Source organism: Pollachius pollachius (genome assembly GCF_949987615.1).
Source record: "Pollachius pollachius genome assembly, chromosome: 8".
In the NCBI taxonomy this organism is placed as follows: domain Eukaryota; kingdom Metazoa; phylum Chordata; class Actinopteri; order Gadiformes; family Gadidae; genus Pollachius; species Pollachius pollachius.
Genome location: NC_136941.1, coordinates 17,633,270 through 17,659,238, shown reverse-complemented (window position 1 = coordinate 17,659,238; position 25,969 = coordinate 17,633,270). Strand labels below are relative to the sequence as shown.

The 25,969-nt window shown below is 41.1% G+C and overlaps 1 protein-coding gene across 1 annotated transcript; it reads left to right on the top strand.

Annotated features, from left to right (window-relative positions):
• Positions 1–13,567: 13,567 nt before the first annotated feature.
• Positions 13,568–24,573, top strand: dnajc11a (DnaJ (Hsp40) homolog, subfamily C, member 11a). Its single transcript, XM_079740826.1, has 16 exons — positions 13,568–13,658; positions 14,879–15,008; positions 15,125–15,198; positions 15,445–15,546; positions 15,635–15,763; positions 15,888–16,010; positions 16,541–16,614; positions 16,702–16,891; positions 17,328–17,413; positions 17,652–17,768; positions 19,986–20,141; positions 20,377–20,446; positions 20,830–20,887; positions 22,062–22,204; positions 22,961–23,090; positions 23,728–24,573. Exons 1-16 carry the CDS (start codon positions 13,587–13,589, stop codon positions 23,751–23,753), a joined length of 1,680 nt encoding a protein of 559 aa, XP_079596952.1. The 5' UTR covers positions 13,568–13,586; the 3' UTR covers positions 23,754–24,573.
• Positions 24,574–25,969: the final 1,396 nt, after the last annotated feature.

Here is a 25,969-nt window from a genome sequence, read left to right as displayed (position 1 = left end):
TAATCTTCGAAAGCATAATCTAAAATAGCTAGGGCAAGTAAATGGTAAATGGACAGCATTTATATCGCACTTCTCTAACCAGTGGCCACTCAAAGCGCTTAACAATATTGCCTAACATTCACAGTCAATACATGCATACTATGAAAGCATTTTCACCAATTTATTCTAAGTAAAGTAAGCATTTTGTCTATAGTTCAGAGCCAACTTACTTAAATCAATGCAGATTAGTGCAATTTATAAGTAACAATTTGTTAATCAAAAGAATGGATGGGTGGTTTTAGCATATTGTTTTTTATACCCAACGTTAAGTAAAACTAACTTGAATCAACTTGAAGTATATTGGGGTCTAATCACTTCCAATTACACTTGGTGATTATCAATTTCTCATGACTCAGTGAGATATCTTTTCAATTTCCTATGGGCTATGAGATCCATTGATCTTTCAACTAAGGAAAATATATTGAATAAATTAAGAAATAATGACAAAAACACCTGTACAATTATAAGTTCAGAGTATCAGGGATTTGTAATTCTAACAAGGAAAATTCAAGAGGGTGACAATATCACAATAAACATTACAAAACATGACCCAAGGTGTTACAAAGCTGTATCGTTTTATGTGTGCAGCAAGAGAACAAGTAAGGATGCTTTATACATTTCTGTCTGTGTTCAGGAACAGTTTAATATGGCAAAATGTCAACCTTCCAGGTGGAGCCAATTATCAGTGAAAGAGAAATCAGAGGAAGTGCTTGGTAAGTACAATCCTTCTAATGGTTTAAAATGATTCACATAATATGATTGCCTAATATATGCATTTCTAAATCTGGACAGTAATGTCAACAAAACAAAATCAACCCAAAAAATATTAATGAATACGGCAGTAATAGCATGCAATTACACTAGAACACAGAGGGCCCATTCAACGACAACGTGGAATTATTGAGACGGCTGGATTGTATGCGACTGAGCTAATACGCTCCTTGATGCCAATGCTAAGTGGATATTTGGCAATCTCCGATAAGGTGTGCGTCGTGAAGCCCAACAATATGAGCCTATATCCCTAAGAGAATGTTGTCATTGCTTAGGAATCTGTCTGTCTCAGAAAAAAAGAAAAAACCAGAGCGGAAAGATCAATGTGTCTCGCGGACGGCTGCGTGGGTAACGTGATGGATGGAGGGGAACGTCGCGGGATAAGGGACGGCAGCCTCACCTCATTAGTGTTCCAGCGATGTCTCTCCTTTGGCAGCGAGGAGCATTTGGGTAGACATTCAAGCAGCTTTTTGGGCAGGTATATTTTCAAATGTCCATGTTCATCTAGACGAGGAGGAGAAGACACACACACACACACACAACAGAAGAAAGAAAACATATTTAGCACATGGCCCGTAGCGTGCCTTCATCAGTCTGCTCAGCCAGCCTGACTTGTGCTGGCTGTCACAGTTAAAGGGAATTAAAGGGAATCATTTCACCAACAACTACATTGTTTCTCTTTTCTTTTTGTATCAGCTCACCCTTTAGTCATTCATTCATGAGTGTTGGGAACATGCTTGATATAATTTGTCTATTTGGCAAGTTATTATTAAATTACCACACCAGCATCTACAAGTGATTACTGTCTGACCTGTCTGTTTTACAAAGAACATGCAAACAAATAGGCTACCGTTGCCATCATACATGGTTATAAGCAATTGCACATGCGCCTTTTTTTATTATCATCTTTATCCCATTAAAATATGCAGAATCAGATGAAAAAACATATTGCGTGGGTTTTACGATATCATGAATTGAATGAATTGTTTGGGTGGATGAAAGCTGGAGGAGGACATTCACACCAGTCTGCGAGTCACACAATGGAGTAAAAATGGAGGGGAAGCATTGGCCAGCAAATCTCAATGACATGACAGGCGAACCTTTGCAAAGATGATGACAATTTAACTATACTACTCAAGAGAAGAATGTGTTGGGGTTCCTCTGGCCATTGAACACGAGTAGAACTGTCCAGATCGTACACGGAGAGACAGCCTTTAACATGAGATATAACTCAGCGGTACGGCAACATGAGCGGCTCTGTGGCCTCCTATGTAACAACTAGGTGTTGCACATTGACAGTCATTACACACTACACACTGAACAAATAATCTATTACGCTGATCTCCCTTCCTGCCTGCCATGTGTTGGTTTGAAGCTAACACAATAAGAAATATGACGTTGAATGGCAATGAGTTTGTAAATCACTGCTAGCTACAAATCTCCGCAGAGGATGCGAAGAAAATTATCGTGTTCCTCCGAAGCAAAACACTCCTCTAAAGACAAAGTGAAAGGAATTCCAGAAAGTTTGTTTGGGAGGACATTGCACATTCACCATTGCTCACTGTGCATCACAACAACAGGAGGGTGCTACACCACTGAGGCTGCCTCCGCATCGGCAAATGTATGGAAAGGAATCCAGGCGGTCCTTAGAGGAAGGCTTGGCGAGCAGCCTCCGATTGTAATGTGTGAGGTGGAACATCAGGGGCTGTTGCTACAGAGCACTGCTCACCGTATCGCTCCCCAAGGGATGCAGGAATAGGTTTGTAGCTCTGTAGCGTTTGCTGTATCCATCTGTACCTGCGATTCTGCTTGTGTAAACTCCTTTTTATATGAGCAGGAACAGGTATCTGTAATCATTTGCTGCGCCCAATTAACAATCGCATGCAGCATCTGCTGCGAGGAACACCCAAAGTGGTGTCACTGTCAGATCTGGAGAAACTCACAGCAGCTGAACGATCAGAGATGTGCCGTGAAAAGGATGGTTGTCAAAGGAGTGGCAGGAAGTACAGGTTGATGTATTAATGAACAGTAGTAGTAAACATACAAACTGTTGATACAGAGTCCCTTCTAGTGTGTTTCTTTTCATCTGTAGAGTCAACTGGGGATGTGCAGCGTTACAGTGAAGCACCACACAGTTTTACAGTGATTCCAGAGTGACTGGGTAGAAAACGTTGGCCTTTTCTCACTCCACACAAAGTGTGCTCTGGTGACTTGCTCCCTGTGATCAATGGCAGGCATGGCTGCCAACGCTTCTGCTGCCAGGGATCAATGATGCACTGTGACACACCCTTAGATGACATCATCAAGGCCAGGCCAGAGTGAACTATGCACTTTATGCACATCACACATTTTCCAGTCAGCTGAACCGTAATGGAAACATCTGAAGGTAAATGTGCCGGCTCACCAAATAAAGAAGAAGGAAGGACAAGAAAAATATGTAAAGCGGTCATGGATAAATTGGCTTGCTTTAGAACCCTTGGAATAGGAAGCACCAATATGTTATTTCCTTGTTTTCAATTCCACAACTAATTCTTATTGAGATACTCTGAAAGACACACGGCTCTAGATATCATGTTAATTTCCCAAGGTGGAGAGACATAAGAGAGATATTTTTCACACATCCTCTCGCATTCGCCCCAGCTCTCCGGAAAAGGTCTCACAGCCGAGCCGACAAGATATGGTAGCCCTCTGACACGTCTTCCCATGTGTTTGAATGTTTTTTGATATTATTAATAAGTATTGTGTTTGGTATTAATACACATTTATTCATTTACATATCTTAAAATATAGATGACAAAATACCATTTGGATATGAAAGCCTTTGATTACTATTTGGTTTGTATCTGCCACTGACATTTAAAACCAGGAAGAAGGTACATTTGCATTAGTCTGATCAATTAAATTATTTTTGTTGAACGTTCCTTTGTTAAAACTAGTTAGTGGATTAATTGGCATTGGCAAGAAAAAAGGTTGTTGGTTGTGTTGTGTTGTGAATTGAAGAAATATGACATTTATATTTATATTTATCATTATATGAACTATTACATAATAATTCACTATGTCTGCTTTGATGGATATGGGTCACTAAGAAATCGTCATTACATTTGAACACAGAGAACTTAAGGGATGCCATTTATATCTTATCTTATCAGCCAACTGTTTGAGACATTTTTCATCCACAGATTCTTCCAAGCATGGCTACTGAACCTGAGGTATCCACCAAATGATGTCTTCTGTGTCCTTTCATTTTGACAATGGAGTGGAAAGTCCAGAACTATTCTGCAACAAAACAAGGCCTTTTCATAATAACGCTCCTCAGGCATGAAGACTCAGCATGAACTGCTGTTTGAATTATGCTTTGTGTCCACAGCATTACACAATATTAAAGAAAATTGTCTTGTCTTTGATCTGCTATTTGTTTACCTTTGGATTTCATCAGTACACATTTTGTCTTCTTTCTGTTGTCAGCCCTTCCCACAGATGTGAGCGAGAAAGAGGGTTTCTCTGACAGTGGATTTCAGGCAGACTGCAGCTTACTAATAAAAGATTTGTCTGCTGTGGCATGGAGATCCACTTTTAGTTCATGCGTCAGCTAAAATCAACCCACATGGGAGTCGCTTGGATGCCAGATTCAGAATAGATTTACAGCATATAGATAAGCTTCTTCTAAGCAAACCAGTTCCTCGTTAATCAATGAGCTTAAAAACACATTCTTTTCCTACCCTGGGAGCAGATCAAAGCTTAAAACTCACTCAACTTAACTCTGCATTGTGCCATGTTCTTTAGATTTCACATGTAATCCGACGCGGCAGAATATTTAGGGGCCGAACAGTATATTTAATGACCACTTGTGCATTATCCAAGAAACAAACAAACGGAAACGACTCGTTGGTTGTAAAATAACAAAGTGCAAGACAGGCTGAAACAGAGCTTGTTACACTGAGAGGATGTGCTGAGCTGAGCTGGACCACAATGCAGCCAATTATGCTCCCCATCTTGATGAAGGGGACTACGTATAAAAGGCTACACACACAGAGCAGCTTTGTTTCCAAAACAATCTTCAATAGTTAGTAAGAAAGATTTTTATAAAAATAGATTCTGAGATAGATATATGTGTGTCTGTGTGTGTGTTTGTCTGCCTGTCGGTCTGTGCGTGTTGTGGGTGTACGATGTTAAGATTATCACTGATCCCGGTCGTGAAGTAATCACTTGGGAGGAATTTAAGGTTATCTGTCATGCTAGCTTGGTCCAGCCCCACCCAGGAGACAAGAGTCAGGGTCATGAGACTGGAATGGCTGACAAAAACAAATCTTTAATCAATAATCCAACGCTCAACGCAAAACCCTCTCTCCTCCGTCTCTGTCTCTGAGTGTTCCAGGAGTGACGGTTTTTCTTTCTAATCTGTGCCCACTTTGAACAGAAATTGAAAGCCAACATTAAGCAATCGCCCGTTAAAGTGACTGGTAGCTTTATCAATTCCAAGGAGTATAGTTTGAATACAACGTCATCTAAACAACTCAGATTTAGACATTACTTTAAAATTGTTGTTGTGGGCCACAGTTCAATTGTGGGGATATCTAGACTAGTAAATAAAGTGGTAAATATGGGTATAGCCTGAGCAAGAGAGAGAGAATCAAATCGAAGAAAGAGAGACCATGCAACTGCACTGCATCTGTACTGCACACAACACACAAATGCACACACACACACCCACACACACACACACACACAGAACACAGCACACACACACACACAGGTAGCCAGCAGACAGGCGAGCCTTAGCAAAATCTGTATTAGTGTATAGTATGTCGTACAGAATCCATTAAATCATGTAAATAAACATTCTACGACATAAACAGATATATAGGTCTGAGCCAGATAAGACCAATGAACAGCATTTGATAGAATCAGCTTAGTGAAATATCTTTCATGAAATATCAACATGACTCAATCATATTGAGTCAACAGTGATGACTAGCTTTCAGAATCAACCCTCCCAGATAATGCACAGTATTGCATGCCACCCAGGACAAGGAAGAATGGTTATTACAATGTCTCCAATGAAAAACTAAAACAGGGCCATAGCCAATGTGAGGGAAAGAGGCATTCTATCAGCCAAGGTTGACTAATGGCATGCTATCAAAACATTCAATCTACTTCTGAATGTGTGGAAGCAGTAGTTAATGTAGCTTGGACTGAGCCTGTTCTACTGTATGTACACAATATCAGCTAATGCATATCCTGAATAAGCTTGAACAATATACTTGAAAAATTATACTACTTATATTTTGTCTGTGTTTAAAATATCTCAATTGCATTTTTCGATTGGTACAAGAGTCGTAAGTGGTCATTCGAACCAGAGCAGGGAAACCCATTTTGTTGAACCTAGAAGATTTTGATTAGACCAAAGCGTTGCCTCAAAAGCAAATTAAACATTGTCATATTCTGTTGGCAGTTTAGGAAATTGGTCAAAGCTCCACAAGCTACTTGCCATGTAGTCTTATGGTTCTTGATGGAGATAGGGAGAGAAATGTGTATAGACTTAAAATAGTATGTTTTACTAGACAACAGGGAAACCAATTATCTTTATCATTTGGCCTGTAGCCTGCTCCACAACACTCTTACGTACAGTGAAATTTCCAGCCGCCCACAAGCCAAAAAGTGTTCACCATGGCGTTGCTATGTTACGGAATAACTACAAAGAGACCATGCCTTTGCTTCCAGCAGAGGCTTCTAGAGTGTTTGACTTTCTACACAGAAGGAGACAGTGGATGTTAAGGCAATCGATGGTTGTAGTTTGTCGAGTTTAATTCTGCAATGGTAATGTCCCTACTAATGCTCTATCATACATACATTCTCCACAGCATACTATAGCCTTCATGTTATACTTTTCACTATTAATATTTCATATTATTAATGTGTACATTTGCCAAGTGGCCATGGAGAGCACGTGATTCCACTAGAGGCTCGGACAATAGTGTGACACAGAGAAACTGTCAACAAGTCACCCAGCTGAAAGAAAAATAAAAATAAAAGCGCGGGCCTATTACTGGAAGTTCAACAAACATGCATACACGGTTAACTGCCTACAACAAACTGAAAAAGACTCTTTATGTGTTCTCAGCCCTTGCCGAGCTCAACCATCCATGAAAATCCCATCTCAAGGAGAGCAGAGGTGAGGTCTGTCTCTCTCTCCCCCCTTCTCTCTCTCTCTCTGTCTCTCTCTGTCTGACTCCCTTTTCTCCCTCGCGTTGGCTTACAGCATACACACACATACACACACACACACGCACACACACAATCACACACACAAACAGCGAGGAAAGAACACAGCTTCGGGGGGCTTCGCCGGAGCCTTTTATCCTTATCATAACTACTCGAACAATTACTCAGATGATTACTCAGATCAATGGTTTACCTGGCTGTTTCAGCTGCTGCACGCAGTAGCGGAGTACACTGGTGAGCCAAAAAAACCCTGGAGGCACAATACATTAAATGGGGTGCCTGACACCAGGATAGCATTTTGTAGCACCATGCAATAACATAGAGGGGGGAAAAACAGGACTGGGCAAAAACTATTGTAAGTCACTGCTGTCACACATGAAGCAGTAATGGAAAAGTCTATCTTCAGTGTCCCCACCACCGTTTCCATACTGGTCTGCTTGATCTGCACATGCACTTGGCCCCCTGCTGCTAAATCCGTGCTCCTATCACAACATTATCTTTGGGACGCTTTTCGTGACTGATATCCAGCAAGAGGTGTAACAAGGGGGCGGTGGCTGACTTCACACCTTTTAGAACTGACACACGAAACATGACTATTACCCTACAATTACCATGACACTTAGATCAACTTGGTTTTTGAGACTGAACCTGGGGTAATCGTTAGGCATACAGCCGTCAGTACTGTCCACTGAGCACCACTCTGTTGTACAGGGGACAGGAGGAAGAGGGGGAGGATAAATCAACCTTGTGTCAACCCAAGACTCCAGCCCATATTTTTTGGCTTCGGTTTGTTTGTTTTTCTTCTTGTAAATATTCCTGGTTTATCAGCGTGTATAATTCCGTTGATATTGAAGTTGGGCTTCAGCAGTCAAGAGAAATCCCAGCTAGGACAACAGGGTGTCTTTGTACTCTGCACCCTGCCTATTATTCCCATGAAGCACAGCCCCAGAAACCGAGTGGCAAATTGTATCTTGCCGTAGTGTAACCGACGTAACTTTGACGTTTGTTTCTGTGAAACTTCAGCAGTCAAGTTGTTAACGTGGGTTTACCTTCCCAGGCATGTTGGTCTGGGGAGCAGTGTGGACGAGGCCCATGTATTAATGGCTATAATAATTAATGGCTCAACATGCTGCCATTCTCTCTGAGGGGTTTGCTCGGGTCCTGATCCCTGGCCTCAACCTGAAACAATCACTCCTAGTTAACAACAACACAACAGCTTTGAGGACATGATCCTGTAAAGCACACACTTGAATCAACAGCACGCACTCCTGCACGAGGAGCACCTGGAGGGAGGGGGGGGAGAGGAGGAGGAGATGGAGGAGAGCACGGGATGGGATGTGTGTGTGGTAGATACGAGGTCTTGTGAATAGGAGGATGGAATGAAAAGGTTAATGGATAAACAGATGAAGTCATAACACGGTGGCCAGCTAGTCGCCTCTTGTAGAAACGATGCAGGTATGAATAGCTCTTACTGTTCATCTCTGTGTCATCACTGATACTCTTAGGTGGACCATGGCCAGCATAACACACTGCTGTTCTGTACATTCGATCCGGATTTCGAACTTTCTTCAATCCTTCAGGGGAGCAAAGAGAGAAGTATATAGCATGGAGCAAAATAAACTTTCTCCTGTCCCAATGAATTCTTTGCTGCCCTCCACCACGCAAAAATATCTGCACAGTGGGGACAGCACATTTAGATTACAGTTGCAATCAACACACAACACACAGAAACACGAAAATATAGCAATAGTGTAAAACAAACACAACAACATAATTATTAATAATAGTAACAACAATAACAATAATGATAATTATAAATGTATCACTTTGTCACTTTAAGTCATCAAGTCATCAAGTGATTAATTCATCACTTGTTCCAAGGCATGCATTTATCACACCAGTTCTGAAGGGGTCCCTATCGACAGGCAATAGGGCCCGCAATCAGCCTCAAATGCTGCTGTGGCTCCATTTGATTAGGGTCAATAACATTCCAAATCACATCAGTAGTAAACTGGATGAATCGATAGGATCAATGGGAGCAGGCCATGCAAGGCAGCCCGTAAGGGTCTGTTAGAGACAAGGCATTAGGAAGGATACGTCTCAGCGACCACAGGCTGGACCTGCGGCCCATCTATCCATACCTCACTAATTGAATTAGCGGCAGACAAAAGAAGAATCTGTAGCAGGATTCACATAAAAGTGGAGGAGTGAGACATCTGAGTGAGAGCACGGCGAGGTTACATTTTTACTTCTTGACTAAAGAGTGGAGAGCGTTTTTATTGTTTTTCTATTATTATTATAACATTGCTGCACAAGCACTTTTGCGAGTTAATGGCGGACTGTATGCTTACTTGATGATTTGTTGCTGCTTCACCTTAAACTTTGAATGAAATGATACAATCTTAAAAAACTTCTTATGCTCCACTAACTTGTAAATAAAAGAAATAGGCTTTGTGAGGTAATGGCATTAGCTGAATTGATAGAGCAAGAAAAACAAAAGTATATTTTGGGGGGTTTATGCTGTCAGCAGAACTCTTGATTGTTTGTGGCCCGGTTATAATATAGTGGGTAACAGCAAACCTTCTAAACTCACATGTATGAGAGCTGTACTGAGTTTCGCTTTCTATTTCTGCTTCTTTCGAAGTAAAGCTGTTTTGTAAAGGCTCACAGAAGCAATAATCGAGTTAAGGAGAGTATATTTTGAAACCAAAATCCTGTTTATAATGGCTCCCGAAATAACACAAGCACTAGCAGGCCTTGTTTACAAATGATCCGAGTCCCCACACTGAGCTAAATATTTCCCAATTTAGGTCTTGTCCTAAAAAAGTTGAAGCTCCCGATGCTTCATAAAAACCCTTGCCTGTAGAGTGGCTCTACCCAAAGCAGACTCTGTACAAGACAGATCAAACCTGCCATCCCAATGCCCTGCAGGACTTGTTCTTCTACTAGCAGCTCCACACCGGCTTTTATGAGTGTGGGGAAAAAAACAAGTCCTCTGGAGGCCTGACAATCATTTAGGCGGGAGAAAAGTACCCCAGGATGTAAACATTATACCACTAAGCGAGACTGGGTCATGCCCCCTGGGCTTAACACAAGAAGTGACCCAGGTTTGTTATGGGCCATCATAAGACCTGCCAAACAACCGAGAGTGATTGCTGTACACAGTACAGCCCGCGCACCGGCTCCCATCGCTCAAGGACAAAAAGGTTAAGTAGAGGCTGTTCGGATCTATATGTGGCGTCCCGGCCCACAGGGAAATTGTCTAAACTATTATCAGTGGAATTAAGTTTTACTTACAAATGTACTATTTTATCTGTAACCAATACTAAAGCAGATTGGAGTCATAACTAAGGATCCATCCTAGCACGCTCTATATTCGCAGGCCTGTTTTATGTGTGACATCATTGCAAGGATGTGAACGTACGAGCTTCTCCCATCCTCCTCCCACACCACCTCACTGACCGACCTCAGAGGAACACCAAAAATAACTTAACCTGTTCACCAGTGGGAGTTTCAAGTCAGTAGTTTCAATGAAGGCTTCGACAGAGAAGCACAGGAATGATTAAGTGTCTGCCTATTTGTTAAGTCCAGCAAAATGGATGAATGTATTGGGCTTATACGCCACAGCAAAGTCATTACTTTCATAAAACCAGATGTCTTCATGTTTTGTCATACAGACAGATCCTGCAAACAAATAAGTGTTAAGAACACAACTTTTAAAGCTCAATACCACCCCCTAGTGGAGATTTGTTCAAAGGCTGGCACACTGACGCCCTAAAAACATGTCCAGCGATCATTATTTTTTATAAATCAATTTTGTTTCCCTTACATATTAAGATAATACACATCTACCAATATTTTCAGTTTATAACGATGTACATACATTTTTGGATGGTAAAAGAACAGGGTTAATATAACGCCATATTTATTTGTGGAGTTTTTCTTTCGACATAACTCTTGTGTTTTCATAAATGGTCATTGGGCTAAGGGTATGGCCTCACCTCAAGTATGTTAGCAAAAACAAGACGGATACAAATATGAATACGTTTGAATAAGTGGACAAACATTCCAACATAAATAAAAAATGAATTTGATGAAGCCTGCTTCAAATATCACGTTTAACCATTCCGTTTAGAAACATTTAAAATCTAACAAATGAAGGGTCACTCCCCATAAAGTTTATTACTATCTTAAGCAACACCAAGATAAACCTAGCAAAGTCCAATGGGAGACTATATCAATAGATCCGTTTTGTCCAAAGGTTTGAGAAAACATGGTCTTTAATGGCGCTGTATCAATAATATATTACAGACAGAGATGAGAAGATGAGACGGAAACATCTCAAACCCCGTTAGGCCTACTGTATTCGAGTCCATAATTTACTCAGAAAGTTTTGTCATCAAACATGGACATGTCGAAAATGATAATCTCCTAATTAACGTCCTCTCGCCTTATTCGCTACATTTTTTTCCACGTAAATTATTATAATTAATTTCCCACACTGCTTAGGTTTAGATTTATACATCTTGTTTAGCGTGTCGCCACATCCAATAGGTAAAATATGAACGTTTGCCACCAGTAAAGTAGTCTAATGTAATGTGGGCTCAAGGCGCGCGCTTGGAAATCCAACTCCATCCTCTCCTCCGCCGCTCCTGGTGTGGAGGCATCCCATACCAGAAGCTTGAAACAACCCGCTATCGAAGCGCTTGACGCTAGTTTTTGAGGGCATACATCGCGGTATTAACCGATAGTTTTAAAACATAAACCTTGAAATCTGTCGCGCTACTTCGCTGGGGAAACTGTCCCAAAAAATAAATGCACATAAATGCTTACAAGTCTATAACAACATTTCTATTTCATGATGCATTGTTGTGTTTAAAACGGAGTGAATATTATCGAATATAACCAGCGACTTAATGCCAACAAAACAAACTATAATTAAACCGCGCCGACATCGAGCCTATTGACGGGGTAACTAAAAATACAACCCGCTTCTGAGAGCCATGGGTATGAAAGAAGTTGGGTCGATGGAGATGACATGTTGTCATTTACTTAGTAATGTTGTTAACTCGTTCAATTGTTGGTTATCTCGCAGAGGGCTCAGCTCAGTTCAGTGACGACATGGTACTTTGATCACCCTGACTATTTGTCCCCGTGTGTGGGCTACGATGGGAATAGTAGCTGGCTAGAATGCAAGCTAATATTAGCCGGCTAGGTAACGTCTCCACGTTTAGCTGCCTTTTTACGGAAGAAAATACCGGAGCGGTATTGAACAAAAACCTTCACTTATCTTTACATGTTTGTTCATTTCCCACGACTTGGAACTGTTCTACATCATATAACAGTCAATGTGTTAAATTGAATCCTATTATATTTCTCTTACCTTCCGGCTTGTTTTCGGCAGCCATTTCCCCTTCACGCGCAACATCGTCCTCCTCCTCACGACCGCGGGTACCACGCGCGTGCACAGCGAGTTGAGCACGAGGAGGGACTCGAGAAGCAGCGGCGAGTCCAACCAAATGCACACTTACCATTGGCTGGGAGTAAATGAGTGACAATGAAAAGCTGGACTTGTGACAGCGTGAAAAAAAATCACATCTCATATGAAACTATTAAACAACGGCATAAAGACACCTCAGTACACTACTACTGATAGTACATGGTATCTCCCTATATATGCTTAATAAACGATCTATTGTAGTATAATATATATGAAATGGCTTTTTTTTCAAGGTAATATATATATGCACTCAATATCCTAATTCAACTCTGCATTGTTGTGTCCAGAGATGAAAAAGACGTAGCTGTAGAAGTACGAATACAAAAAAAGGTCTGGATTACAAATGCATTATTATTTCCATGCTTGGAGCCATAGGGGAGCGGATCATAAGGGGCAATAAGCCATAAGATGTCAGAGAGGGCAGACGTCGGCTCCCGCTCATTGCGGTGTGGAGGCTGTGTTGGATACTTGGTGGTGCTGAATGAACAGTTCCCCTTCTGAGGGCAGGACCGTATGACGCAGGCGCAACGAGTGAAGGGGCTCATTAAAATAACAAAGACGGTGATTATGCGTTGGCCGTAATGCAATAGGTTAAATGTACTTTAATTTACAACTGTAGAATTGATTATGTTAAATATTCACGGTATTCGTTGTATGAATGTTGTTCGTTAATGCAACTATGTAATATTCTGGGTTATATTTGTTGCGTGTCAATGGCCTGTGCCAAAGTCTAATCTGTGTAGTTTAGCGATCAAGTGATTTTCAAGGAAAAGTGATTTTCAGGACTTTATAATTGAACCATATATAAGAAATAAGAAATCCACTTTCTACACATTTAAGATCCATAAGAGTCCCAATGACATTGGCCTTCTCCTGAAGAGAACATATTAATGTAAACGCATTCTTGCATTTGACACTTTGAATGTACATTTTCAGCATAATCGCAGCTATTTATAAATTTGTTATCAAAATAAATGTTGGTAGTCATCCAGACCACAAGGGGGAGCCCCCAGACCCTGACTATTCGAGGAAGACATGACAGGTTGTAAACATGGCGTCCGCCTTGGAAGATGATGAGATTGACAATGATGATTACTATTCGCTGCTAAACGTCAGGAGAGAGGTAGAGTATGCGATTGTCTGTTACAAAAAATGTTTGTTCTTGCATATGTTAAACTTTTAGGAGAGTTAAGCGTCCGGAATTTGCTCCACATGCGTCCAGTTTGAGCTATCGTTAGCCGTGTGCTAACAAGTGACCCTCGACATTGATTTTTTTTTCCCTGTGACAGTTCAGAGTTGTGTTCTGTTCTCCCTGTATGTCATATACTATCTTGGCAGACGCATACATTCAATTGTAGACTATTTTTATTTTGTTTCGTTTGCTTTATAAGTATTCGTATCTCTTATAAGCTCTTGCTGTAAGTTCAGTTTTTTCCGGCAGTCTTTCACACGTATAGACAATCTCGGGGTATGCCGAGAGCATATGTTCAGCAGAGAAAGGAGACACTTCGCGGGCATTACATCCACCATCCCCCAGCTCACTGCTTCCCCTTGCAGTCGAAATGATTAACTAAGTGGGGCCTGGTGTTCATTAACTTTATTTGAGTAAAAACGAGACACTCATAACGCCATGCCGTATTCTGTACGATTTATAATGTCTAATTTACTATTACTGATTCATGTACGATACTACGATTCATGGTCACATAACATATGCTGTACATACCTGCCGCCCTTGTAACGATACTAACCCAAGTTAACTGTTGCGTTACAACTACTGTTACCTTCTACCTTCTAATGTTGATACTCCTGGTGACCAGAGTAGTTTTGTTTTTTTGTTGAGCAGTGTTTAAGAGATGGGCCCAACATAATGTCATTCTATCTCACTGTTTTCAATGGAATTGCTAATATCACTCAGTAACATAGTGCAATACCAAGTGTGGGTAACATATTGGGCTAGAGTTTTATTTTCCCTAGCGCAGTGAAGGATGTCAATGTATGAATTATGTCTGTCAATTATGTTTACCTCACCATGTTCCAATCAAACGGTTCAGTAATCAACACAGTTATCAGTTAGCAACACATTTAACACAATCCTGAACATGTTCCTGAACCGTTCCCATTAAGGTTTTCACTTTATTTACTTTGACAGCATTATCTCCTATGTAACACACTGTAGTACACCCAATCAGATTCACCATCATGGAGTTTAGACTGTATTCTTGCCTCAACCACTCTAATTGTATTATAATTAGTTCATATTGCCATGAGTTCTTAAGGACTTCCTCTTATTTACCTCTTACATGTACCAATTTGTAAATTTGCTAAATGTCATGATTTCAGGCAACACAGGATGAGCTGAAGGCAGCATACAGAAGGCTATGTATGATTTACCACCCAGACAAGCACCGGGACCCTGAGCTGAAACTACAAGCCGAACAGCTCTTTAACCTTGTACACCAAGCTTATGAAGGTAAGGCAAGTTTATGAGTAACCCGTTACCACCTATAACAACAACGCATCTGCAATTGTTCTTTGTAAATCTGCTGCCTTTTTAAATAATTGACGGTTATCTGTATTACTCTGTAGTACTCAGCGACCCTCAGGCGCGGGCAATATACGATATCTATGGAAAGAGAGGACTGGATGTGGAAGGATGGGAGGTAAGCATCTATTCTCAGGAAGAGATGCCTCTCACTGCAGAATGAGAAACGCATTATAGAATATTATGTAGAAACAGCAGGCATTGGGTTGATTTGTACTGCAAAACATTAATTATGTCCACCAGCTGTGTGTTACAACATCAAACTTTTGTACCATCATCAACAATCAGACACTCCCAGAACATTGTCTGTCATGGTTGTGACTGAGCTCTGAAGGTCTCCAATAACACATTTCCACATGTGCAGGTTGTGGAGAGGAAAAGAACACCGGTAGAGATCCGCGAGGAGTATGAGCGCCTTCACAAAGAGCGAGAGGAGAGGAGGCTTCAACAAAGGACTAATCCAAAGGTGGGATGAGGGCAGGAGGCGGGTTCATCACTTCCATGCATATTATTAACATTAAAAAAACGTTTTAATTGATTTGTTGTTCATATAGGGATTGATCAGTGTAGGCATCGATGCCACAGACCTCTTTGACCGATACGATGAAGACTATGAGGATGTGGTCAGCGGAAGTTACCCACAAGTGGAGATCAACAAAATGCACATATCACAATCTATAGAGGTAATGGTTTGTAGCAAACAGATCAAATTGTATTAGTACAGAAAACATGTGTAGCCCAGAAGTTGTCTGAGACAACTTTGTTAGAAGGCAATTTATAACTGGTGGCTTTTTGTTCTTCTTGTAGGCACCTCTTACAACAACAGACACTGCTATTTTGTCTGGCTCCTTGTCAACACAAAATGGAACTGGAGGGGGTAACATTAACTTGGCCTTGAGAAGAGTCACTTCAGCCAAGGGCTGGGGAGAGGTCAGAACATGCTCTTGAATGTCAACTTGACTTATCACCATTATTGGCGAGCCTTTCTGTCTGTAACAAAGTTTGTGTGCTTAGCTGTTGTCTCACATCTGAAGTTTTTATTCCTGACGTACATGTTAACTCTGACTTGACACTTGTTTTATGACTTTAATTACTTTATTCCTCTTCTCTGCAAGATTCATTTGGGTGCTCTCTCCTCTGCTCTGTCCCTTGATTTCATTCATTCATTGCATTTCATTAAGTGAAAGTCGTTCCTGATTGTTGGGAGCAATCCGATCTATCCATCTTCAAGTTTATCCACAAAGGTTCAACACGAATGACTGTCATTGGAGCTGTATTATGATAAATGATACTAGGACCGTGCTCCTCACGAAACTATGCACATCAAATGACATCTGTACTGGAAATGCTTGTAACTGTTGGGAGATAATGTGAGATTAATTTGAATAGTTAAGTTCTTCCACCATTCATGAAGTGATAGATTCTTCTCAAAGGTCTAATGATTGTTTATGTGTACACAGCTGGAATTTGGCGCTGGAGACACCCATGGACCTCTCCTTGGGATGAAACTCTTTAGAAACCTGACACCACGATGGTTCGTGCAGAAGCAGTAGAAGAGGACAATTAGCTAAAAGTTATACTCAAGCATACATTTTGAAAGCTCATGTCTTCCCTCTGCCAGCTTCGCGACCGCTCAATGTGGCCTTCAGTTCTCGTCCCGGGGCGTGCGACCCGGGGCAACCACTGTTCTGGCCCGTCATCTGGACAAGAACACCATGGGCTACCTACAGTGGCGCTGGGGCACCCAGTCCTCCATGAACACCAGCATTGTCAGAGACACCAAAACCAGCCATTTCACCTTTGCCTTGCAGGTCAGTGTTTTGATGTCACCCTTTACTATATTAAACCACCTAATTGTGTCATGCAGCAGTTCAGTCGAACGCATAGAAACCAATGCACAGCCACCATTGAATGTTGTACGTCCTGGCACTTGTACATTGCACTTATTCAAGGTACTTAATTGTGTAGCATCTACAGTAGCTGCTATCATTGCTTTACACAGGGAATGGGTTAGCCTAGCGATTGTAATACTTGCACTTGGTTCTATGAACATCTTTACTGTACCGACAGCGATATATTGTTTCACTTCTTATGACAAATGTACTTATTGTAACAAATGCACTTATTGTAAGTCGCTTTGGATAAAAGCGTCTGCTAAATGCCCTAAATGTAAATGAATTAAGAGGATCGATCATACTAGATCCGCCTTCCTGCCTTTTGAATATTTATTATACCTATTTTTTACAGCTTGGCATCCCTCACTGCTTTGTGATGACGAGCTATCAGTACAAGTTCCAGGATGAAGACCAGACCAAAATAAAAGGCTCCATAAAGTATGTTCTCACAACAAGAAACATCTACTCTATGCACTCTTGACATCCATCTTTAATACTGTGTGTGACATAAAGGGTCTAATTAAACCCTAATTAATGTAAATAGTCATCATTCATTCACTTTCCTGGGAAAGTCTCAGGAAAGCATCCTGATTCTTTGTTCTCATTGAGTACGTTGGAGATGATTTGAGAGGACAAATTTGGAGCGTGGAGGTTGAGCTTCTTTTCTTTGGGTCAGATCGGGCTTCTTCGGGACTATGGTGGAGTACGGTGCGGAGAGGAAGATCAGCCGACACAGCGTCCTGGGGGCCACGGTCAGCGTTGGAGTCCCCCACGGTGTCTCCCTCAAGATCAAGTGAGCACAACCGCACTGAGCTCTCTTCCTGTCGGATTTTACCAAAGATCAAACTTCAAACTAAGCCCTATTCAAGTCAGATGTAAATTAACACTGCGCTCTCCTGTCAGAAGTTACCATAGATCTAAATTACACACCTGCAAACTTGTCGCTTTTCGGCGACATTCGCCGTTCTCTTGGTCAATTGGGTCATTCACGTGAATCGCGTAGAATCAGTTTTTTTAAGGGGGGGGGGGGGAGGCTGTCCTTCATATGAAACATTATTTGATAATTGTTATAATTGACATTTCTCTGGGCCAATCGGAATCTCAGCACTTGCTTCAGAATCTTGAAGCACAAAGCGTCAACCAAGCTCGCCTTTGGATGAGACGCCTGGCTAACGCGCAAGTCTGATGGGAGCTCTTAACGTCAACTTGAAGTAGGGGTGTAGGCCTACGGTATAAACGGTATAGAAAGTACACCAGTGTGTATGGATTTTGACGTTACCGTAACACCGGTGTGACCGGTAGACAGTGTTGTGTGTAACGCGTAACAAAGTAAGTAACGCGTTAATACAGTTACCTAACTACTTTTTCATGTAAAAAGTAAAGTTAAGCGCAATTACTGAAAATATGTTAACGAAACATAGTTCCTTTTTCAATTCGGCGCCACGTTACTTTTCCCAGGGACAGATTTGACAGCGATACTGCCTTCTCAGGCAGTATGCTATTGCGCAAGCAGGCAGGCGCGCAGGAAGCGCTCCTGCCTGCTTGCGTAATAGTCTCATTCCACACCGTACGAGACAGACGCTGGTAGCGTGAAGCTGTCTCTGCAGTCAGACATTGCTTCCGCAGGCATTTTGAAAGCCAGTCCTTACGACAAAATGCCAGCAATGGCACTAGATGACAAACGCCGTCACTGTATACCTGTGTAAGGACATGGTTCCCTTTCAAAATATCGATAGAAAGGGCTATAAAGAGATGGTCAAAACACTCAATCCCAGGTACGCGTTACCTGCCGGCACACACTTCAGCCAAATTGAGATGCCAAAACTATACGGCAAGGTCCGCAAGCAAGTGGAGAAACAAATCCATACTATTAAACATTAGTGTTTTTCAGAGATGGAAGTAACTAACTTTTTTATGCAGTTTTGCTGCCTTACCAGTATTTTACCCCTTCAGAGGCATTTATATCGAAATTAGAAGATAAAATTAACATACCTTGATATAATACCGTTACCGTCTATGCCTCAAATCATACCGTGATATACATTTTAGTCCATAACGTACAGCCCTAATTTGAAGGAACTATCTTGTGTTAAATTCGAGGTAAGTCAAGCTTTTTGGAGCAAAAACAACAGCTATTTGTTTGCTTGATTCAACTAACAGTAGCTACCGCTTTTTCGATGTGATATAATTTACAATAATATCGTATTTTTAGGACCGAGTCAACACCGAGTACTGCACGAACGTAGACCTTGCATAAAGTTAGTAAATTCTAACAACTTAGGGCTATTTAGATAAATAATCTGGTAAGGGTGTTGTCCTAGGCCAATACACCAACAGCAAATTTCTGTATAATAAAGGGCTACATTTTGCATCCAAGTCTGTCATTTGAAATCTTTCCATTGTATTGTGTGCTACAACCTCCGTAATGAATATTCACGCTAAATCCCCCCAGGGTAGCTGGGTAACCCCCCCCCCCCCCCCCCCCCCGACACTGTCACCTTTTTTACTTTGAAGAGTTCGCAGGTCTGAACTTAAATCTGAGCTCACTTCATGTCGTAATTTACCGTAGATGTAATTTAACACTAGGCTCTCTTCATGTGAGAAATTACCTTAGATCAAACTTAACACTGACCTCTCTTCATTACGGATCATGTAACTTAACAATGAGCTCTCTTCATGTCAGATATTACTGTAGATGGCAGTTATTGCTGTGTTCTGTCTAATGAAGATTAGCAATTGTTGGAATGCAGTAAATTGGTATATATTTGCTTTAAATCAAAGGAGTGTTAAATATGCCGTTATGCTGATCAATTTGAACCTCTTTCCATCTTTGACTATGCATTAGTTTACAGTCTTCCTTCAAGCTATTTTAGCTGAATTCAAGGAATGGGATCAATAATTTGTTAAGTCTAGAAAAACTTTAATTAGTAGTTGGGACGCTCTCCAATCAGAATATCTTCCCAATGCATTTATTTTGTGTTTGATGCATTGTGTGTGTCTCTTCCCACAGGCTGAACAGAGCCAGTCAGACCTATTTCTTCCCAATCCACCTGACCGATCAGCTCCTGCCCAGCGCAGTGTTTTATGCTACCGTCGGACCACTAGTCTTCTACCTCGCCATTCAGCGGCTGGTGATCAGACCCTACCTGCATTCTCAGAAGGAACAGTAAGGCAGCACTCTCTCTCTCACTCGCTCTTCCCCCTCCTCTCTTGCAGTGCAATAAAAATACTGATTAACCCAGTCAAACCAAAGCCATCTCTTGCTGTTGACTGAATTAGCTGTAATTTGAGCCTGTCAAATGCAAAGTATTTTTTTTTGTTTTAATAGAGGTTCAAGGGCAGCATAACATCTAGCTGTGATCTAAGGAGGAGGGATATTCTTTTGTTTCTCTACTTAACAGGGACTTGGAGAAGCAGCGGGAGAGCTCTGCGACTGACATCGCCAGGAAGAGGCAAGAAGCAGAGTCTTCTGTGAGTTCACTACAGCCCAGCAAATAGCAGTCGTTTTGGCTCCCAGCATGTAGACGCAGTGTGGTGTGCATGAACATCTCAAATACTAGTCAGTCTCATGACATTTGTTAAGCTGCATCAGTCGTATTATATTTGGCAAGATGTAGATGACCAGCCATAATGGTGGCCGACAGGTTCAGTGTTAGATTTCCTGATGTCTGTGGTCTACCTGTAGGCATCCTTGAGCATGAGGCCTACCCCTTACCTGTAAATGAATTACATTTTTTAAAAACAACTTGATAAAAGCGCCTGCGTAATGAGTACAGTGGTGGTAGTAGAATTGCAATAGATTCTGTCTCATGTGAAGTCTCACATTCATCTCTCTCCATTGCTTTCCTATGAAGGTCTTGCTGATGCAGGAGTCTGTGCGCAGGATTATTGAAGCTGAGGAGTCCAGAATGGGTAAGGGCTGTGTACGCCTGACTGTGAAAGTATTGCCTTGTTTTTATGTCGACATATTTGATTGCATGTTTGTATTTCATTATTATTTGATTCAACTATTCGGACGATTCAGATATTTATTTATGTGTACATGTATTTTCACGGCTCCGTTTGATGCGTTCCTCTTTAAACAAATAATTCTCATACATTGGCTCTCTGTCTTAGAGATGACCTTTGTAACCCTATTAAGGCAAGTGCTAATTATGGCTTTTCATTTATTTTACGAGTACACAGTGTGCCCGCCACTATTACAATGAGCGGTAATTGGCATACCACTGGTCATACACTGCGGTGGTTTCAGTGACTGCTGTAATTGTTGTCACCGCAGGTACCCTTAGGTAGGGACATGTCCTGCAAGTTGGTGAAGTCGCAGCTAATGACAAGCACACACCTACATCTCAGAGATGATGTAGTACTCTTATTCTAATGAAAATAAGTAGTACCCAAGGTACTCAAATTAGACATTAATTGTGTTTTCTCATTCTTCGCTGCATACTGATTAAATTGAAGCAAATTGTGAGTAAAAAAATAAGCCTTTGTCCAAATTGCTTGAGGATTTCAATCACTGGCACTCCAGGTTTTGATGCATTTGCAAGAGCTCGGTAAATGACTCCTCAACTAAACGCGTCAAGTAATACGGCAAACCAGGCAAATTCCCACTCAGTGGTTTTTGTGCTGAATACTACTTCATGTTCTCACACATCGCTCCCCATCTCAATGGCTGCCTGTTCTGTTCACAGTAGACATGAAGCTTCTCCTGCCCTTAATCAAGTGCTTGATCCTCAACTTTTACCTCTGAACTTTGAAACTCTTGTTGTACTCTTAGATCGTTTAAAACCCTTGCCAAGTCCAAGAACAAAGTTGGTCAGGATTTTTCTGTGAAAGATTCCTGGCTCTATCGCGTCCATTCTAATCATCTGGTATCAATGTCCCTCCCAATGTACAACTAAATTAGTTCAATGTATAAAGATAATGCAGTTTACATGCTGTGCTCATAGTCATTCAAGACTTGCCTATTAATACCTTGATTTCATTATATTTTGTATATAATTTCAACACGTTTTGTTGTTCGTATCTGTTGGGTAATACACAACAGATATTTTGTAATACCCATCTATTTTTTTTGTTTTTTTAGGTCTAATCATTCTCAACGCATGGTACGGCAAGTTTGTCACGGACAACAGTAAGAAACACGAAAGGGCCAAGGTCATCGATGTGACCGTACCTCTTCAGTGCCTGGTGAAAGACTCAAAGCTCATCCTCACTGAGGCCACAAAGGTAGGGCCACCATGAGCACCCATCCGCACGTGGGATAAACCGTATCGAGTGCCACTACGTCAGCCCACCACTACCTATGCTACATGCGCGGGAGGGCTGGCCGGACACCCACAACCCAGCTCAACCTATTTGAGAGCTTATGAAAGACGGGCAGGCAGACATACGGTAGTTTGATTTTCTTGCATTTGGGAGATCTGTAACATAATCTATCTATGATGTTGCTGTAAGGAATCCAGCAGTTGATAACTCCACAGCACATGGCGATGTCTGTCCGACACAATAACTCACACATTTAGATATTTTTATATAGATTGTAACATTTGAGAGACATATTCCTCTGGGATTTATCTATGGACACAATGCACTGAACTATCTGGCTAGAATGCATTTATGTTTGAACAATAAGTTGGAACATGTTCACTGCATGTTTTTTTGAGAATAATTCGTATACACATTGCAGCTTGGAAATATGTCAATATGTATATTGCATATCTTTTGGGATTTTGCTGAGCGAAAATGGTGAAAAATATTCATATTTTCCTAGTGTTAAGGAGTGTGTTATATTAGAGGTTAAGGTGAAATTATCGCCCATTATTATTATTCTTACCTAATGTTTCTCTGTTTTCACAGAAATAGTTGCTAAAAAACTACCCAAACTAAAATATCTTCCAGTACTTATTGGGTTGTCGGGTAAACATTAGGTCAAAGGGTGCTTCTCTGTGCCAATAGCAGTTGACCTTGCGTTGCCTTTTCCAGTCAGGGCTGCCCGGCTTCTACGACGCCTGCGTGGGGGAGGAGAAGTGCCTGAAGGTGCTCTACCAGTTCCGGGGGGTCATGCATCAGGTCCTGTCTGGGGACACTGAACCACTCAGGATACCAAAGCAATGTAAGCATCTTTACTGCACCCCTATGGTAGAGAGCTGATGACATGATGACACTCCCTGACACAACGGTTGGGGAAGCTCTGCTGAGCTGACAGCGTCTCACCCCGCTCGGTTTCTTTGTGTGTTTTATCAGTACGGAGGGAAATGCACTTCAGTATTGAACAGTAATGTAGTTCATAGTATTGTGAAATCCCCCCAAATAAATCTCACTTTACTAAGTGTCATTATTGAGCATAGATTAATACATATCAATTGGCAATCTCTTAACTTGTGATGGAAATGTTTTCCTTAATTGAAAACACATTGGTTAGAGGAGCTGTCCGTTCAATTTTAGAGCTTTAATTTGAACGTAATTTGTGAGAAACAACTTAACTATCTGTCCGCTATTAGTGAATGAAATGCTCTGTGAGGATGTATGTTCTGGTTCACTCGCCTCTGTATTTGAGACTATTTAGAATTTGACTGCTCCTGGGTCATTTTAAACCAATCAGGACCTCTTCAAAGGTCTTGCTCTCTTTCTGCTCCCTCCCTCATTGTATCTCTCAGATGTTGCATACAGCAGTATAAGATTGGTATTCTGCTCCCTAATTGTGTTTCATATTAACAGTGATTTATTTTTTTATTTATTTTCAATTTCAGCTCACAGGATCGACAATGACACATAAGACCTCAAATATACAAGAGACATCATTCAACCAGACAACTTTTTTCTGGTTCTTTTTTCTTTCTTTTTTAAGATACAACATGGATTGAACTTCTTAAGAGTTTGTGCGTTTTTCCTTTTTGTTCAACTGGTCTTCGAAATATACAGAGAGGAGTCAGCCAGCCTTGAGTGTAACTCCACAGACAGGAGTTGTGGCCTGCTGGAAATACGAAGGCGACACCAAAATCAATAAGCTGCTCGGTACTTGTGTATTTCTGGTAGGGCTCGTGATGTACAGTCAGGTTGCATTGTACTGTACTGTAAACAACACTGCAGTGCCTATGTGATTGAAGACATGAATTAAAATCGGTATATTGCCATAATATTAAAAAGTGAATTTCATGTTGTCTTGGTTACTCAAGTCATACTGGCCTCTTCATGTGTGCTATTCAATCTGCTATGATGAGAAGAGGTTGGATTACAACAATGCCTTTACCATTCACTGTATGAATCTATAAGTCTGATCTTAATATTACAGTATACTTTAAAGGTTTGACAAGGTGTTCTGGAAAAGCGTTAATGTCTTCTGTAATGAATATTATATTTCCATATTGGCTTCCCCTCCTGGAAAACCTGAAAAGTAAATGTTTTAAAATACACTAGCCTATATCTCAAGTTAAAGTGTTGTTATCCAATAAAAATACAAAAAAAATGACGCATTTAATTTAGTGCTATTATAGGAACCATACTCAAATAATATAATGATGAAAATATATTGTGTTTCCCTGTACATGCTGTTTCTAATTGGGTCTCAAAACCTTTTTCGTTTTCAAGAGACTACATGTTGGTGTAATTAAACTGCTATTAATGGGGTTGTGCGGTTGTTGTCCTGAGATGCCCCTGAAAGATTATTTTAAATCTTTTAAAAGGTGTGAGCCCTGCCACAAGCTTCGAAAAGCTCATTTGTAGATTGTTCCCTATGAATTTGATTCAACCATTTCTGAACTTCGATTAAGTAATTACGTTGCAAAAATTATACAAACGTGAAGCTTACATTTTTACTTTACACTAAAAATGAAAACACTTGACTTGGTAAATAGAAGATGGACTTAATGCTGTTTTAGTTAATAAGGAATTCTATATTATGTTCAATGTTTCTGTCCTGCAGGTAGTTAACATAAAGTATGTTTTATCCAGAGAGACTCATGATAATGAGTCGTGCGTCATAGGGTAAGTACCGAATTTTACCTAAGCCAGGGGAGTTTAGGGAAACCCTACCTGTGAAGAATGTTTTCATCCCTTACAATTTATATGGTTTCGCCTTGTTCTGACTACATTCTCCTCCCTGCCAGAGCCCTGGCTGTCTCTGACCCCCACCATTAGTTTATCAAACAGTTAATATGACATCTCTGCCCCGCCCTTATCACCTTCCCTGCCTGACCTATTGTAAGTTGATCAGACAGTAAATATGTTTCATCTTCATCCTGTTTGTATCCCCCTCCCTGCCAATCATCGGTCTCTAACCCCACATTACTATTGAGGAGTTGTGACCATGTATGTGGAGTCACCTTCATCCTGTTCTCATCTGTGCAGCCTCACTGTCATCCCTTACAGAAGGCGAAAAATGGTTTATTCCACAACTGCGCCAGGATTCCCCAAAACAGTAACGCGGCTCATCGCGAGTTGAGTGACTGCTGATGCTGGAGCGATGATTGGCAGCACCATAGTCATGTCTTTACCCAAGAAAGGGAAATCGGGGTCACAAAAAAGCAAGCTAAGGGAAAACAACTCCGTACCGATTTCTTTCAAAAGAAAGGTGAATATAACTTTAGGTGTAAGAATGGTTACAGAACCATGGTTTTAGGCTAAGTTCAGCAGTTGTTTTGATTGAAGGCATCAGCGAGGATTTAGCCTTGGAGCATAATTGAATTGAAAGACATTTATTAATGAATGAAAATAAGCGAAAAACTAATAGTATGTGATTTCGGTCGGCTTAGATCAGGAGGTAGTGTGTAGACTTGAAACTGCTAGGTTGCTAGTTCGATCCCCGACTCCGGCATCCAAGTTGAGTATCGAGGTGCACCTGACCTCCTCCCAACGGGCTTGCTGTCATCTTGCATGTCGTCACCCTCTTAAAGTAATGGCCTAAGTCACCTTTTTGCCAAAATGATTTTCTTGCCTAAATCAGCTCTTTGTGATGCTAGCCACCTCTGGTAAAATCCCCAACATCCTCAGTTG